The sequence below is a fragment of the Carassius carassius genome, chromosome 24 (assembly GCF_963082965.1).
Source record: "Carassius carassius chromosome 24, fCarCar2.1, whole genome shotgun sequence".
Classification (NCBI taxonomy): domain Eukaryota; kingdom Metazoa; phylum Chordata; class Actinopteri; order Cypriniformes; family Cyprinidae; genus Carassius; species Carassius carassius.
Window position 1 is genome coordinate 22,086,410 of NC_081778.1, and position 18,777 is coordinate 22,105,186.

General features: G+C 39.9%; 2 protein-coding genes across 2 annotated transcripts in view; one reads left to right on the top strand and one right to left on the bottom strand.

Moving 5' to 3' along the window:
* Window positions 1–5,101, bottom strand: part of LOC132103195 (ubiquitin carboxyl-terminal hydrolase 45-like) — a 37,074-nt gene extending 31,973 nt beyond the window's left edge. Inside the window, exons 1-5 of the mRNA XM_059508091.1 lie at window positions 4,811–5,101; window positions 3,771–3,870; window positions 3,407–3,576; window positions 2,458–2,558; window positions 1,775–1,875 (exon numbers count right to left, since the gene is read on the bottom strand). Coding sequence (XP_059364074.1) covers window positions 1,775–1,875; window positions 2,458–2,558; window positions 3,407–3,576; window positions 3,771–3,864 — 466 coding nt within the window. The 5' untranslated portion in view covers window positions 3,865–3,870; window positions 4,811–5,101. The remainder of the gene's footprint in view (window positions 1–1,774; window positions 1,876–2,457; window positions 2,559–3,406; window positions 3,577–3,770; window positions 3,871–4,810) is intronic.
* Window positions 5,102–6,511: 1,410 nt separating this feature from the next.
* On the top strand, window positions 6,512–11,487 carry tstd3 (thiosulfate sulfurtransferase like domain containing 3). The gene is made up of 4 exons (XM_059508092.1): window positions 6,512–6,783; window positions 7,115–7,303; window positions 10,290–10,449; window positions 10,958–11,487. The coding sequence occupies exons 1-4, from the start codon at window positions 6,657–6,659 to the stop codon at window positions 11,022–11,024; spliced, it is 543 nt and encodes a 180-aa protein (XP_059364075.1). The 5' UTR covers window positions 6,512–6,656; the 3' UTR covers window positions 11,025–11,487.
* Window positions 11,488–18,777: the final 7,290 nt, after the last annotated feature.

Below are 18,777 nucleotides of genomic sequence, written 5' to 3' on the forward strand. Positions count from 1 at the left end.
GCGAACACCAAGATGTTTGATCATTCTCAAGGCAATACTGCAAAGATTATGGAGTCTGTCTGGATTGGACTGGTTTTCCACATCAAGAAAGAATAAAAGTTTGTTCCCAAGCATAGTTGCGAACTAATCATATGTATGGAGTCAACGTGACAACACAGCTATTTCATAACCAAATAGTCCTCCTCACAACATCAACTGCCTTTCAAGAGGATGCTCTATATCTGAAACAAGCTTCCCTCCTGAAGAAAAGTAGACCCTCTCCCTGAAGCTCGGAGTGGGCGATGTGGCAGATCAGGGGGAGGAGCAGAGCTCAGGATCCGCCACACAGCTGCAGCCGTTCTTCAGGGAATCCGGGGAGCACCACTCAAGCGCCTAATGCAATTAATGAGCGTAGCCATGCGGCAGTAACGGAATTGGAGCGCAGCTTCTCCAGCAAGAGCCTGGCTGCCCCTGGAGTGGCAGTAGACCAGTTAGGCTGGGCTTAACTGAGATCAACTTTGCTAAACTAGAGCATTAGGACATGGACAGGGACGGAAACAGATTCAGTGACTGTTAAGCATCATGCAAGGACAAGATGGTAGCATATTTCACGGCTATGTGAAATTTTATACACTAGCTTTTGCTGATCATTGAAAAGGGAAATGACGATTTAAAAGACACTGCGCTTCAGCATTTACCGTCAAAGTCAAATGGAGAAGGTATATAAGCTAGCATACCAGAGAATCCAAGCTGTCGTTTATAGCATGTAGTTGAAACTCAAATAAAACAACATCAGCTGTGACTGAAGTATTAATATGGTTTCTTCACAATAATCCCTTCACAACTACATGAACACACTCCATTATTTATGTTGGTCCTCATAATTTCAAATAGTCTTTACCAGATTAATGATTTACATAACTGAATATCTTAAAACTTGCAAGAACATGCTGAGGTCATAATTCACTTCAATTCACAAAACAAAATGAAAAATATAACAACAACAAGACAAAAAAAAGTCTTAACGGTTCAAAAGTTTGACACTAATCAATGCTAAAATGAATAAGAAGTAACGGAAACACAGCTTGTTGTAAACAATCAACATTGATAGTTTTCCTTCTCCAAGATTATTCTTCTCACTAATATGAAAGCACAAAAAGACAAGACGTTATATGAACCGGTTGCACGCTGAACAGATTCAATCATGGTCGCTGGCACAGTGGCATGGATTAGGAATGTACTGTGTGAAATGTCAGATTATAAATAAAGTTTGAGCGATGTGAAAAGTGAGACAAAACAACTCAGGACTCCATTTACCCAGGGTTAAGAATGACCCTGTCCCTGATAAATACTCATATATCGTAAAAAAGTGCTATAAACAAACAAAAAACTGATATAGTAATACAGTGAACACAGGAGAGGACACTAAAGAAAACACAGCAGATATTTTTTTGTCATTGAAATATCACAGTGCTTTCAGGTTGCCTAAAGACTGTGTGATGAACCGTATGTCCCCTTATTGTTTCTAGAAAACTAAAGACCAGTGATCCCAGAACAAAGGTCAGTGACTGACAGATGAGCCAACATGGCATTGCTGTGTACAGAGGAACAATGAGGAGCTTCTAAAAGAGCCAGATAAGAAATCAGCGCTTATTTGAGCTCCCTACAGCACTGTTAAACAAGGACATTTTCTAGTTTAATCTTTAAAGAAAGCAGATTAAAAAAAAAAGTGTTTTCCTATAATTAAAGATAAAGTCACACTTCTGCTTGTTTTCCTGTGAAATAAATACAGTACCAGAGGTTGCCTTTGCTGAGTGCTTCTGCAGGAAGTCCAGTGTCTGAGCCAGAGCTTTCTTATTGCAGTAAGTGGAGAGCTCTTCCTTACATTCAAAGCACCTATTAAAGAAAAGTAAAACAATCATCAAAATACAGTCTATCATGCCCTTTATGTCAAAAGATAATACACTACCTTTTCTCTTATGCTCACTAAGGCATTTATCAACATCAAAAATACAATAAAATCATAATGTTGTGAGATATTTTATGATTTAAAATAACTGTTTTCTAGTTAAACAGATATTAAAATGCAATTTATTTCTGTGATGGCAAAGCAGAGCCATTTTTCTAGTCTTCAGAAATAATTTAAATAAACTGATTTGGTCCTCAAGAAATTGTTTTTTATTATTATTATCAATGCTGAAAATGTTGTACTGCTTAATAATTCAGTGGAAACCATGATCTTTGGTGAATAAAAAGTTCAAAAGAACAGCATTTACAAAAATAAATAAAAATGTGTAAAAATGTAAATGTATTTACTGTCACTTTTTATCAATTTGAAGAAAACTTGCTAAATAAAAGTATTGATTTCATTTTTAAAAAGATCATTCAGACTCCAAGCTTTTGTGTATGGAGATCTTTCACAAAATGCATAAGGATATATAATCGTAAAATACAGCATCATCAGTTGATGTTTCCTACCATGCCTTCCATGTACTGAGGCTGATGGTGATACAGTGAGAGTCCGAGAGATGAGCTTGCTGGTGCTTTGTGGAATGCTGAGTTTTCGCCTGGTTACAACCCTGAAATAGAGAGACATGATATCAAGGTTTCCATATATTATTTCCTGTGGGGGAAAAAAAGCAGTTTTGGATTCATGCAAGTTTTTGTATCATTCTTTGTAAAACATTGTTTCCAGTTCTGCAGTCAGCCAAAATCAACTCTTTTTTTTTTTCACTGTCAATGCAAGGCCAAACAAACCTCTGCAATTCTCCTTAATTGCTTTTAGAAAAAGCTGCATGGCCAGTGAATAATATGACCTTTTAAGCATACCCAGCCTACATTTTTTAATGTCTCTTTTTTAAAACAAAGTTCAAAAGTTTAGTTATTTTATTCAGCCAGGAAATATTTCAAATATATGCTGTTATTTTCAACATTCCATTCATCATAGAATCCTGATTTGGATTGCAGGTTCTACAAAACAATTCAACTCTTTTCATCATTGATAAAAGTAATAAATGTTTCTTGAGCACCAAATCAGCATATTAGAAAGATTTTTGAAGGATGATATTTATAGGCCTTTGATATCTCATATAATAAAATAAAAAACAGTTATTTTGAATTGTAATAATTTTTTATTACAATTTATTTTACCATTTTATTTTTAATCTAATGAAATCAGGTATGATGAGCAGAAGAGATTAAAAAAAAAAAACTAAGCCAAATTTGACACATCAGTGTGAATTTAAGCATTTATAAATGCCTTAAAAGTGTTTTGTTGTGTGCAAATATCTTCTAATAAATTGTCTGTAATGGAAGACAAGTTTCAAATGTTTGTGTAATGTGAATATGCCGCAAACAACCTGTCACTGCACAAAACTGCCCAAATTGTAACAGAATATATTAGTGCTGCAGGGTGAGAAGATCTCACCTGGAACCCACACTTGAGGCACACGAGAATGTCATGTGCTCCTGCTGCTTCTCCCTCAAGCATGTTCCTCTCTTTAAGGCAATCGGAGCACACCGACCAATGGTTGCCTGTTACTGCCTTTTTCACTGAGCTGAGGTCCACTGCTCTGCTCACATGCTGGCACGTCAATCCTAGATGACACCAAAATATACATCTTTACTATAGAGTTTACAATTCTATGCGAGCATTGGTAAATCCCCAATCTGAATCATAATAAACTACATGCATGATAAATCCTTAATGACTGATAAATGCTTCGGAGTCCTCTCTGTGATTTTTACAATGAGTACCAAGCATGAGAAATTACACTGAAACCTTTCCTTACCGCCAACCTCGTCAGATGAGTCCTCATCACGAGGCTTCTTAGACCGCTTGGTCATGTCTGCGGTTTTTAAAGAGAAGGGGTCTTTCAGCCGCATTTGTATCTAGGAAAAAAGTCACTCACTAAGTATGAGAGCCCACACTACAGTTAAAATTGTGTATTTAAAGCCTTAAAACGCTATTATCAAACAACACATATGTCTGGAGGCTCACAAGAGGGGCTCCACAAACTTCCAAGGTGAGTGCAAAATGACTTTCAATTTAAAATAATTATATTTAAACAGTCCAATGTTTACCCAAAAGGCTAAAAACTGCTTTAAAATGTAAATAAAAGGCTAAAAACCACTAAAATAAGAATAAAACGTATTAAGATATTCCAATGTAACTAAAAAGCTAAAAACTATGCCTAAAATTTTTTTAATAATTATTTTAAAACAATCCAATCTAACTAAAAGGTTACAACCTGCTAAAATCAGGACACACAACATGTAAACGGACATTATATTTCATATTCAGATTCTTCCCCTCAACAATTTTTTTTATTTATAATTTAAACTGTAGAACATACAGTTCAAAACCATGAATTAATATAATCTATTTACACTCCTAAGTATTTTTCCATCTCAGTGGGTAGACATTACAGTCAGTACCTGTCCTAGGCTATATGAACTACATGTATACTGTACCAAAGAGGACAGCATTTGAATACAGTTTAGAAAGGAAATAGTCCACTGTCAACCACATAACCATAACTGACGAATCAGTAAGAGAGGGTAAGTTAATAAATAAAGGTATACAAGAGAATTAGTTAGCACGACCACTGTAGCACAGCAAACAAGAGCACGACACACGAGACTGGCCCAGGTAACGTTAACGTAACTGATACAAGTACTGAGAGCCGGTAACGGCTGGTTAAAGGCCTTTGCTTTCCTGGTAGCAAGTCAGATCTGTTCATATAACAAGGTTCATATAATGAGGTTGTTTTAAAAATAGTTGCTTTAAACGTCAACAGATATTTGGCTTATAGTAATAAATCTAACTCACCCTTTGTATGGTCCCCTCCTCTCCAGGCTCACTACCAAGTAAATGTCAGTTGTCAAGTGGCCAGGTGGAAGAGCGAAGCTGATAACTTACATATGCTTCCAAGTTTATAAATACGGAAGAATTTCTGTCGGTAATTTATGTGTTCGGATCTAACTCTTCAACAATCCGGAATCGCGTAATCCTGAGACACAGTTTACATTTTAATTAACAGAGTTTGTCATCGTATTTGGTGGCATTTGGAGAAGAACAGAAAGCACAAGTATCACTTGTGTCACGTGGTCATATCCTCAACGACGCACTACGGAAGCTTGTATGGCCAAACTCCTTTGCATATCTATTGTAGTTACAAAAAGCTGTATATATATATATATATATATATATATATATATATATATATATATATATGTATGTTTGTGTGTGTGTGTGTGTGTGTGTGTGTGTGTGTGTGTGTGTGTGTGTGTGTGTGTGTAAACAAAAAAGGTCTATTTTGAGCAGGCAATATAATTGTTAAATATAATATACATAACATTCCTCCTGTTTGGTTTATTACACTATTTTTAATTGTATTGCTTGCCAAACTTAATCGGTGATACTTTGCTACATATTTATTATACATTATATATTATATTGTAAATGCATATTCCACTTATTTTAATAGGCATATTTGCGATCTGCATAATTACTTGCATTTTTAATAGATGCATTATTATATATTGTATTATTCATATAAAAATAAAACACTTTTATATTTTCTATAAAAGCTTTCCTTAGGAAGTAGCTATAGCAAGTGCTATATTAGTTAGAAGCACATAGTACTTGTGGGGTTGCATTTTTATTGCCAGCTAAATTAAAATTAATAAACATTACAATAATATATCGAAATACATTATAATACATTGTTAAACAGATATGTAACAAATAGGAAAAAGAAAACAAAGAAATATTTTAATTTAAACGAAAAATGAATATATATATATATATATATATATATATATATATATATATATATATATATATATATATATATATATATATATATATATATATATATAATGGAGGTCATAAAACAACTTTATAAGCCTCACGTATATAAGCCTCGCTCTCTCTCTCTACATATATGCTGAACAGTCATGCCATAAAATCCATGACGAACAGGTTTTGCATGCGAGTTTTTATTATTATTATTGCAAAAAAACTTGTACAAACATACAAAAAAAAAGACATAAATTCACTCCAACAAGAAGCAATCATAATACAAAAACAGACTTTCTGGATTTGCATATCAAATTATACTATTATTGATACATAACAATGCAAAAATAAACTTACATTCTTTTGGAAAAGTTTTCATAATACATAAAAAACTTACCACTCTTTTTGTTATTTGTAAGTCTAAGAGATGAAACAAGAGAGTTCAATTCCACAAGAAAAAGGTGGAAAGACAAATGAGACTTAAGCCATTTCTGTTTATGAATGAAGAATTTTGCATTCAATATAAGAACATTAACAACATATTCAACAGATAATAGCTTTGGATTTTAATAATAAAAGATAACATCTTTGAGGACAAAACTATGGGACACATTTGTAACGTTAGAAAAGTAAATGCTTAAGTTAACCCATAATTTGTTTGTATCACCAGTTTTGCATTCGAGTTTGGAGCTCAAAAGAAGAGTAGCCTACGTCACTGCTAACACGTAGTTGTAGTTGTGCTCATGCGTGCTAGAGAAGTGGGTAGCTGCAGTCCTGCTACGTGACTTACAATCAGTCCCACCGTGTTTTTAAATACAAAACAAGAAATAAGGAGCATCGTCAGCGTGCAGCTTTCGTTACCATAAATCCTAGCATGGCGTTAAATGTCTCTTCACGGCTGACGAGGAGTATTTTCCGCGTTTTAGCGAGCAGAAGTGTCATTCCTGTTTCAAGACGAATGGTAACCACTTCATGCAGGACACATTTGCGTTGCTTACAGCGTAAGTGTTGAAATATTGCATTGATAGTTAACAGTTAAATGTAATATACTGTGCTTAGCATCGATAGATAGTGAAATGTCACGGCGAATCTTCCATTTATCTTTACCGATTTGACATATGATTTCTGTCTCTGCGTATTTGGAAAAGTTTGTACTGTAATTAGTGACTTAAACTAATTAATAATAAGTGACTAAAAAAACTGAGGTTGTACAAATTGTTCTAAGGTTGACACTTTTCTTTTTAATGGTAAAATATCACGACAACAACGTGTAGCAGAAGAACGGCCTCTGTTGGTCAAATCAAAGACTGTTGGTGTCTATCTGTCTTTCAGACATGCGTGTTATTCGTTATGAAGGTACTTCATTACGAAGTTTCAGCTCTTCAAGTCAGCCTTCAATAGATGTGTCCTACGAGCAGCTGAAGAAACTGCTGCTGTCCGAATCCAGTGTGGTTATAGACGTCCGTGAGCCGTGGGAACTCCGGGAATATGGGAACATATCGGGGTCAATTAACGTGCCATGTAAGTCAATGCTCGGCCTAATCCGTATACTGTTTATTTAAAGGCACGCAGAGGTGGAAAGAGTACAAAAATATTCTACTCAAGTAAAAGTACCATTACATGAATGAAATTTTACTCAAGTACAAGTAAAAGTACCAGTCTAAAAATCAACTCAAGTAAAAGTAAAAAGTAGCTCATTTAAAATTTACTCAGAGTAAAAATTACTTAGTTACATTTTAACAGTGGGAGGGAGTCAAAAATGGGACAGGCCAAGGGTGTCAAACTCAGTTCCTGGAGGGCCACAGTCCTGCACAGTTTAGATATAACCCTAATTAAACACACCTGATCCAGCTAATCTAATCATTTAGGTTTATTTGAAAACTACATGATATGTGTGCTGGAGCAGGGTTAGAACTAAACTCTGCAGGGCTACGGCCCTCCAGGAACTGAGTCTGACACCCCTGGTATAGGTCTATTAATCTCAAACTAGTTGTTTTTAATTAAAGGAATCAGTTATTTAGAATAATAAAACATTTGGGCTGTTACCAGGCAAATCAGTATCAACAAACTCATCTTTTAATGCAGAGGAAATGCAGAAGATTCATTGGAAGTGGCATTTAGATGTATTACACTAGTGCAGGACAAGAATGCATTTAACCTGCAGTTACAAATGCATGAATAATGTTTTGATATACAAAACATAAAATGTTGAATACTCATTTGAAATTATAAGAAATTAATTATTTAAAAAAATCAAAAGATACTTTAAATGTGATATTAAAATGGCCAGTATGTGTCAGCAAGTCACTGTTAATAAGTGAGTCATTGCGATTGAACCGAATCATTTAAACGGTTGATTCATTCAGGAACGAAACACTGTCACGTTGCTCAGAGACGCAAAACTGTGCTTTGGTGGCTGTGTTTGGAATTATTTTCTGTTTTAGAAATAGAGCTAAAAAAGGCAATATGGTGTCTAAAACGCAAGTCTCTTAATTAACTTGTTTACTGAACTGTTATATATATATATGTATGTATGTATATATTCATGATGATTTTTGGAGGAAAAGACGGCATTCTTTGTGTGATTTTGATTTAATGTATGAAATTATATAAATATGTGAATTTTCTGCCCCTATATCTTCAATTTTGTGATCATTCTAAACATAGGCGCCGATTTATGTTTTTCTCCGTGGGTGCTCAAGGGCGCAAGCCATTTAAAAAATAAAAAAATAGACTAGGCTATTAAAAAAATATTGCATTTCAGAACCTTAGGCTAATGGACAGCGGCCGATACAAACACAACAGCGTCACTTCTCAAAAATACAAACAGGATTGGAGATGAAAAGTTTAACTGACACGTAACCGCTAATGCGTTCAGCTTCTTGGGAAATTAATGTTTTGTAAATATTGATTAAAAGACTATTGCGAAAGGACAGCGTTTCCATTAACCGATTGTTGCGACTAAAATAATCCTTTCCCAGAGTTTCTGGGAATGTCTACCTCATTTATGTTTCGAGGTTTCTTTTGATAGTGGCATGGCTTTTCTTTGAGGTTTCGAATCCATTATTCATATAGGCTAAAAAAATATTTTTTTATTTTATGTATTTAACAAAGAACTTGTATTCTGTCCAAAAGTAGGCTACTTTTGTGTCCATTAGTTTTTCCTCTTTTAAACCGTATATAGGCCTATACTTGAGCAGAAAAATGTTCCCATTTAAACCCTGTTACGAACTTTAAGGAGTCTAGGGAATGTACCGTAACATTTACATATTAACGTACTGCTGGGTATGAAATGAGGTGGAAGAACATGACAGACAAAACTTTGAAAGAGAAAAAATACTGGACGTTTATTCACAAAAAGCCAAAGCCACTAGATCCAGTAAAATAATGTCGATATATCAATATTAATAGGTTTGGCTTTTTTTTATAACAAATCTGTCCATTTTAGTCTGATTAATGATTAGTGATTACGGAAAGCAGTAAATGATTACATACTCGCACGGCACTGTATAGTGGGGGATGGGACGTTTTCAGAGACGCTGTGATTGGTGGATAGGATATGGAACATGCATGCGACTGGTTATGTCACTGTCACTGACAACAACATAACCAATCACAGTGTGGCAGACGCTTCATAGCGCCAACTGCAATGTTTAATTTTAAATAAATGTAGCCTACTGGCAGTCTGGCACTGGCACACGTGGGTGCTCATTTTCCGTGGGTGCTCGGTATTTTCCGTGGGTGCTCCACGGTATCGGCGCCTATGATTCTAAATGCATTTTAGGAGACTGAATCACACAGTGAAAGAACGCACTATAAGCGCGCACATCATTAAAACAAAAAATATGATATTATCGCAGATGATATATATAGCACACTCCTCACCACTGTCTTTTTGGCTAATTTGTGCAAAACCTCTTGCTAAAATGTCAAAGCTTCATTTTAACCACCAATGCAACGATGCAATTATTTAGCTTACCTCTACATTCTTGCGAAGGGTTGATGTCTTGTCGAGATTTTATAAGCTGCTAGTTTGGTCTTCCTAGGCAAGTACAGCTTACACAGCATAATAGAGCATACATATGGCCAGGGGTTCACTTCATTTCCTTCGAGTTCAACTTCAGAATATGACGGGGTTTCGTTTTCAGCGGTGTCTGCACCACTAACGCCTGTTTTGACCGTCTGCATCTTTCTTGTGATTTTAGCGCCAGTTTGCCCTCCTGCCCATTATTTACTGACGTAGTTTCCAGGGAGCGATTTTTTTTTATTTTTTATTTTTTTTTTTACTCAGTAATTAATGTGTTTTAAAATGTAGCGAAGTACAATACTTTAAACAAAATATACTTAAGTAAAAGTAAAATTACAGATTTAAAAAAATACTTTAAAAAGTATTAGTACACAAAAAAGCTACTCAATTACAGTAACGCGAGTAAATGTAATTCGTTACTTTCCACCTCTGCAGGCACGTTATATAAATTAGAATACTGTACCATCCTCTCTTCTGCAGTGGGTCAGGTGAACACAGCGCTCCAGCTCGAGCCTGATGAATTCAAGGAGAAATACGGAGGAGACATGCCATCACAATCTCAAAATATAGTGTTCACCTGCCTAGCAGGTGTGAGAAGCAAAACAGCCCTGGAAACTGCAGCATCTTTAGGATACACCAAGTGAGCACTTATGCTTATTGCACAACAAGTGATTGTTTCTTTGCCTCTTTACACAAAGTTTCATTCTCGAAAAGGACGGACTTCTATCATACATTAAAATGTATTAAAAGTAACATTCAGTTATAAGATACAAGCAGGTTATATGAATATAATGATATTTTAATGCAGAGCTGCCCAGAATTTTTACCATGATGAGCCAAAATCAATCCTGATTGAGGGACCTAGGCCAAAAGAAAATGTTGCATTTTCCTAACTATATTTTATGAAAATATTTTTGAAATGCAATTCACTTATATTTCAATCAAAAAATGGTAGAATAAAAACTATAAACATTTTCTTCATTGGCATGTGTAAGCTAAATGTTTTTATGGAATGCATAATAGATTTTTCTTTTTCTGAAGAAGAAATAAAAGAAATTACACAATTAATCCACTTTAAGATCAATAGTCTGTAGCACTGTATATTGGTGTTCTGTTTGCTTTGTCTAATGTACTCTCTGCTCTTGTAGGGTTCAGCATTATCCAGGTGGATGGCAAGAATGGGCAGAACGTCAGTTAATAAAAACCAAACAGTGATCGTCACCGGACAGTGATTGTCAATGCTAATACTGTGATAGAAGTTTGGTTGACTTGTATTGCAGTCTGAATTATACCATTGACACCAAGTCAAAGTGTGCCATTAAGACTGAATCATTTAATGGTTCTGATTGGAAATAAAAGAATGGTGTGATTATATTTTAAGCCTGAAAAGATGCACTGTTAGATGATGCGAGCAGTGCACATGCTATGCTGATATTCTATTTGATGTAGTCAGTTTGAATGGGAAGTGCAGTGGCCTACAGTGTGTATGTTCAACATCTGTTCAAAGGGCTCTTGGCTTTTTGCCTAGTTAATGCTAAATATTTTGAGCAGGCAATCCAAATATCAGGAAAAAAATGTATATATTTTATCCAGTGATTTATGAAATCAACATAGCATTGAATAAAATTAGCTGGAGAGTTATGTTTTTGTATTCTTGAAAATAAAACTTGATGCTACATTGTGCATTTTGTGTTATTTAAATAAAATAGCTGTCCTATTATTTCATTTGTCATTGTAGATAAAATTGCTAAATTTTAAATTTTAACTTAATATTTAAAAAAATTCAGGATATAACTCATTCCTTATTATTTGTGCTATAGATATGAATATCAATGTTAAATGGTGTGCCTTGAGTTTTGGACTGGAAAGAATTACTTCACTAAAGATAAAAGTCTGATGTACATATCTGTTATTTAGTGAGATAAAACACACACACACACACACACACACAAAATATATATACATAAAACAGAGTTGGAAAAAGAATCACACCCCTCCTAAACATGACTTGTAAACTCAATCAGGTGTAGCTAATCAACTTTTCACAGACTTTCGACTGTGATCAGCTGTGTTCATTTTGAATAGCTCAGCATGAAAAGAGCTTTCTTGGAGCATTTCAGTCCTTGGCACAAGTGAGATGTATAGAAAAAAATTAAAAGGCTTTATCAATGTCTAGAAGCGCAATGAAGTCTGTTATTAAGAAGTGGAAGGTATCTGATACAACACAGACCCTCCCTGGATCAGGATGTTGCTGCAAACTGGATGAAAGGCCTACAGCAATGAAACAGTTGCAGGAATATGACAAAGAGTGGTCATTGTATGCATTTGACAACAGTATCAGAAATTCTCCACAAATGTGGCTTGTATGGGAGGGCTGCAAGAAAAAAGCCCCTCCTCAAGAGAGGCAGCATGCAGTCACAACTGAGCTTTGCCAAAACGCACATTAATGATTCTGAGGCAGATGAGACTAAAATTGAATTTATTTGAGATTAACACCAAACAATATGTCTGGTGGAAATCCAATACACCTCACCATCCAAATAACAGCATTCCTACAGTAAAGCATTGTTGTGGTAAGATCCTGTTATGGGGTGTTTCTCTGCAGCAGGGACTGAAGCACTTAGAAGGAAAAATGGATGGTGCAAAATACTGTCAAATTCTTGAGAAAAATCTGCTGCCCTCTTCCAGAAAGATGTCAATTGAAAGAAGGTTTACCTTCCAACATGAGAATGACCCAAAGAACACAGCAATACTGAGCAGAAGGTGGTTGAAGGAGAAAAAGGTGAATGTCAAAGCCCAGACCCACTAAAAAATCTGTGAAATGTCTTGAGGACTGCAGTCCACAAATGGTCATCATAAACATTTAACTGAACTTAAGTTTAAATAAACCTGAGTGGGCAAATATTGCAAAGTCTAGATGTGCAAAGTTAGAAGACACCTATCCCAACAGACTACAGGCTGTAATTAATGCAAAAGGTGGTTTAACAGAATTGCTGATTCTTTTTCCAACTCTGATTCAACTCTTCTTGTTTTCTTTTTTTTCCTTTTCTGACATGTTGGTGTTCTCTTTCACTTGGATGTTATAAGTTGCACTGAGTAAATATAGCTGGATAAAACAAAAACTCTGTGTGTCTTCATTTCAGACTGCAAAGCAACAAAATGTGATTATTTTAAACTTTATATATATATATACTCACCTAAAGGATTATTAGGAACACCTGTTCAATTTCTCATTAATCAACCAATCACATGGCAGTTGCTTCAATGCATTTAGGGGTGTGGTCCTGGTCAAGACAATCTCCTGAACTCCAAACTGAATGTCAGAATGGGAAAGAAAGGTGATTTAAGCAATTTTGAGCATGGCATGGTTGTTGGTGCCATACGGGCCGGTCTCAGTATTTCACAATCTGCTCAGTTTCTGGGATTTTCACGCACAACCATTTCTAGGGTTTGCAAAGAATGGTGTGAAAAGGGAAACACATCCAGTATGCAGTAGTCCTGTGGGCGAAAATACCTTGTTGATGCTAGAGGTCAGAGGAGAATGGGCCGACTGATTCAAGCTGATAGATGAACAACTTTGACTGAAATAACCACTCGTTACAACCGAGGTATGCAGCAAAGCATTTGTGAAGCCACAACATGCACAACCTTGAGGCAGATGGGCTACAACAGCAGAAGACCCCACCTGTTTCTGTTGAGACATTCAGATGGTAGAGTCAGAATTTGGCGTAAACAGAATGAGAACATGGATCGATCATGCCTTGTTACCACTGTGCAGGCTGGTGGTGGTGGTGTAATGGTGTGGAGGATGTTTTCTTGACACACTTTGGGCCCCTTAGTGCCAATTGGGCATCATTTAAATGCCACGGCCTACCTGAGCATTGTTTCTGACCATGTCCATCCCTTTATGACCACCATGTACCCATCCTCTGATGGCTACTTCCAGCAGGATAATGCACCATGTCACAAAGCTCAAATCATTTAAAATTTGTCTCTTGAACATGACAATGAGATCACTGTACTAAAATGGCCCTCACAGTCACCAGATCTCAACCCAATAGAGCATCTTTTTGATGTGGTGGAACGGGAGCTTCGTGCCCTGGATGTGCATCACACAAATCTCCATCAACTGCAAGATGCTATCCTATCAATATGGGCCAACATTTCTAAAGAATGCTTTCAGCACCTTTTTGAATCAGTGTCATGTAGAATTAAAGCAGTTCTGAAGGTGAAAGGGGGTCAAACACAGTATTAGTATTGTAACAACTAGCAGTTGTTCTATTAACGTGGGCTGACTAGAGCTAAGCTAGACTGTTTTTTTAATCTAACGGCTAGTAGGGTGCTAGCATCTATACGTCGCGACTTACTTTCGCTAGCAGGCAGAGCGAGCACTCGCGTCCCACACACCGCACGACCGTGAGTGTCTCTGTGAGCAGAGTTAACAAACCAGCCAACAGGAGGCAGTAGTGTCTGTTACTCTTTAATTCGGAACTCAATATTTAAACTTACACAGGCAAGGCCACATCACAAGTCACTCCTCTACACACCTCTCTCCATGACGGTGAGAGTCCCCCCTTTTTTATAACATGGCAGTAAATGAACCCAAATCAACTCAAATTAACTTAAACATGAACACACATAACATTACTAATACAAGAACTCAACCATCTTGCTTAAATAATCCATAATTGAACGCTAAACAAATACCCATAATGCACCTGGCTGCCAGTGCTGACTTCCGGGTCATTACATATGCCCCCCCCCCCAAGAGGGTTAGTGTCCCCACAACCCTATTCTCCCACAACAAAATCCAACAAATGTCCTGGCCAACGTCGAACACGCTTCGGCCTCTCTGACGTTTTACCCCCAGCGCCAGGCTCAACCCTTAGTCCGTTATTGTCCGTTGCAGCGCTGGGAGTGGATGGTGGGGAGCCTCCCTGGCCTTCACCATTCTCTTGTTCTGGGGCCAGTGGGTGGTACGGTGCCAACCGATCCTTGTGAAGCACCACCCGCCTACCCTGTCCAGGCATTCGGACCCGGAAGACCACCTCCGAAATTTGATTTAGAATCTCTCCGGGTCCCTGCCAATGATGAGTCAGTTTGGGTGACAACCTATGCTTTCTCTGGGGGCAGAACACCCACACTCTGTCCCCTGGCTTAAGGGTAGGCCCGTGTATCATACGCCCGCTTCTGGCAGGCTCCAGGGTCCTCTAGAGCCTCCCTGGCCAGTTGATGGACTGTGCCCAGACGCTCCTTCAATCGCCGGAAGTAGTCCAGTTCTGGTCCACCAGCAATCTCCGGCTCGGGGGGCGACCCGAACACCAAGTCCACCAGCGTGCGGAGCTCCCTCCCAAACATCAGCGCTGCCGGTGTGCACTGACTTGACTCCTGCACTGCTGTCCTATATGCCCACAGGACCAGGGGCAGATGCTGGTCCCAGTCTCTCTGGTGCTGACTATTCAAGATGCCAAGTTGGGTGGCCAGGGTGCGGTTGAACCGCTCAACCAGTCCATCGCTTTGAGGGTGGAGGGGAGTGGTTCTTGTTTTCTTTACCCCCAGCCGCTGGCACACCTCACTGAACAACCGACTTTCAAAGTTCTGCCCCTGGTCACTGTGGAGTTCATCCGGCACCCCGAAACGTGCAAACATCTCATCCACTAGTCGCTGTGCCGACGTGGAAGCACTCTGATCCGGCACCGCATATGCTTCAGGCCACTTCGTAAAATAGTCCATAGCTACCAGGACAAAGCGGTTGCTGGATCCCAAGATATCAACTCCGATCCTCTCCATGGGTTCCCCTACTAGGTACTGCTGCAACGGTGCATGAGAGCGTTTGCTGGGTCCCTTTTGTGCCGTGCAGATATCGCAGCAGTGAACATGTAGCTCTGCATCCTGCTGACACCCCGGCCAGTAGAACCGCTGCCGCAGCCGCCGCACTGTTTTGGAGTTCCCGAAATGGCCAGCTCTAGCTGCCCCATGAACCCAATGGAGGACTTCTGGTCACAGAGCGTGGGGAACCAGGAGTTGCAGACAGTCAACTCCCCCCCTGGGTGCCTGCCACCGCCTGTAGATCACGTCATCGTGGACCTCCAGGCTGCCCCACTGAGAATGAAGTGACTTGATCTCAGGCCCCTCTGAGGACACCGCTGGCCAGTCCGGACGTGCTCGAGCCTCCAGCCAACCCCTCACCTTCACCAGAACTCGGTCATTCGCCTGCTGTTGTCTCAGCTGCTCGATGGTGAATGGCCCTCCATCTCCACCACCGCCACCCGGCTCTGTTGCTGCGAAGATGGGCCCAGATCTCATTCTTCCTGGCGAGCACATTACCGACATTCATCAGCAAGGCATGGACGTCTGGAGAGGGCATCAGCGTTGGCATGCTGCCGTACTCTTGGAGGATCTCCAGCCACCTTCCACCTGACACTATGAGTCCTTGCGGGTGGCCGAATTTATCCACCGAAAGTCAACGCAAGGGCGCCACCCCCCCGTTTTCTTCCGCACCATGACCATAGGTGCAGCCCAGGGACTGTCCGAGAGCTCTATAATGCCGTTAGCTACCTTATCTCAGATAATTTCTTCAGCAACCTAGCTATTGGCGAGAGGCAGTCTGTGGGGCCGCAAGCGAATGGGAGCAGCGGGGCCAGTGTCAATGTGATGCTGCACCAAAGCTGTCCTAGTACAGTCCTCCTCTCGGGCAGCAAAAATGTCCACAAAGTCTTTCAATAGGCTTTGCAGCTGCTCCTGCTGCAGCACGCTCAGATGCTCACTGCTTCGCCGCCCCAACTCCTCAACAGCAGCAACAGTCTCAGGTGATGGATGGGTGAAAGGAGCGTGCAGTGATAATGACTGGGATGCACTGGTCTGAGCTGCAATACTTCCCTGGAGCACCCCTTGAGTCTCTGCAGATCTTGTATGGCGGCTGGGGGCCGGAGCCAGTGAACACTGGTGTCTAAGTGGTGGCTGCGTGGCGGCAGCCTGTCCATGATGGCTCCGACCCGACCGGAGTGGCACACTCTCATTACCTAAGCAGAGTGTGGGCACCGGCACATCGACACATGCTCCCCAGTGGGCCAACAAGTCCAAACCAACAATGCACTCATCTCTGATGTCAGCGAGCCAGAACTCATGGCTTGTTTGGCTCATCCCCACCACTACAGACAACAACTTCTTCCCAGGCATTACTGTCTTTTCACCCGTGACGGTGAGGAGTTCGGTATTGGTGGGGGTCCAGTCCCCTGGAAGAGGACCGGCCGTCCCTGGCAACAATCCTTTTCATAGCAAGCAAATGGTGGACCCTGTATCCACCAGGGCGCTGCAGGGCTATCCGTCAATAACACAGTCAAGGTACAATCCTCTGGTAAGCCCACAGCGCCCCACAGTAGGGCAGTCATTGTGGAGGGGTGCCAAAGAACGGAGTGAGGGTCCCCTCACTGCCTCACTCCAAGGTCGTTTCCCGGGGGTGATGTTGCCCAGGGCCGGGGACTCGGGGCAGGGCAGTCCCTGGCATAGTGCCCCGGTTCTCCACAGCGGAAGCAGCGGTCTAGTCTCAACCTCCGTCGGGGGGGTCACTGGTTGAGCCCGGCTGACCTCCTCCTCCTGAGGCTGGACCCCGTCTAGCTCTCGTTCTGCTGCTCTCGTCAGCTTGCTCAGCTTCTCTCAGTGCCTCACTCAGATCTTGGGGTGATGACAGGTGGACATGCTGGCATAGCCGCTCAGGTGTAAGGCCCCGCAGGAAAACGTGGAGGCTCAGCTCTTCCCTCGCTGTGGCTGGGAAGGTAGGGTAGCCTTTCCTAGCATGGACACGTATATCAGCGGCGAATGCACCCACACTCTCTCCTTCACGTCGACGTCGGTTAGTAAGCTCCTCCCTGCTCTGCTCTGCAGAGGTTCTCTGCCCGAAGCGGCTGTTAAGGGCAGCGGTGAGGGCCTGGAGATCACGCCGCTCTTCAGGAGACAGATCGATGAGGACCTGAAGTGCAGGACCCTGGGACAACAAATCCCACTTCTGACACCTACAGTATGTAACAACTAGCAGTTGTTCTATTAACGTGGGCTGACTAGAGCTAAGCTAGACTGTTTTTTTAATCTAACGGCTAGCAGGGTGCTACCATCTATACGACGCGATTTACTTTCGCTAGCGGGCAGAGCGAGCACTCACGTCCCATACACCGCACGACCGTGAGTGTCTATGTGAGCAGAGTTATTAACAAACCAGCCAACAGGAGGCAGTAGTATCTGGCATTCTTTAATTCGGAACTCAATTTTAAAACTTACCCAGGCAAGGCCATATCACAAGTTACTCTACACATCTCTCTCCATGACGGTGAGAGTCACCCCTTTTTTATGACATGGCAGTAAATGAACCCAAATCAACTCAAATTAACTTAGACATGAACACACATACCATTACTAATACAAGAACTCAACCATCTTGCTTAAATAATCCATAATTGAACGCTAAACAAATACCCATAATGCACCTGGCTGCCAGTGCTGACTTCCGGGTCATTACAGTATGGTGTTCCTAATAATCCTTTAGGTGAGTGTGTATATATATATATATATATAAATAAAACAAAAACATTAAGCAGGACCACTTTGCTATCACAGGACTAAATTACATTTTAAACTTTTAATGATATTGTAAAAGTTCAACAGTTTCAACCATAGAAATTAGATCTTACCTGCCATATATCATCTGGTTGGCAATTCATAAGCCTTTGTTATTTACTTACACATGTTTCAGGATAATCCTTGATTAATGGCAACAAGAGCTGTACATGGAACTGTCATTATATAATCATCTCAGAAAACAAAATGTACAAAATCTGTTACTGGGTCAGTAAACTTTTGTCCTTTGTTACTAATATAAATCCTAAAGTGTACATATTAATACCATCTCAGCATTTTCACCATTGTTTTTTCTGGGAATGAACTGTTAGTCTTAGTAGTCATATTAATCTTTGAG

What these genes read in the sequence shown, in the direction of transcription:
- tstd3 (XM_059508092.1), top strand. Translation starts at nt 6,657, where the DNA reads ATGGCGTTAAATGTCTCTTCACGGCTGACGAGGAGTATTTTCCGCGTT. An exon ending in ACATTTGCGTTGCTTACAGC is followed by an intron (nt 6,784 to 7,114) that starts GTAAGTGTTGAA and finishes TCTGTCTTTCAG; the next exon opens with ACATGCGTGTTATTCGTTAT. An exon ending in GCATCTTTAGGATACACCAA is followed by an intron (nt 10,450 to 10,957) that starts GTGAGCACTTAT and finishes CTGCTCTTGTAG; the next exon opens with GGTTCAGCATTATCCAGGTG.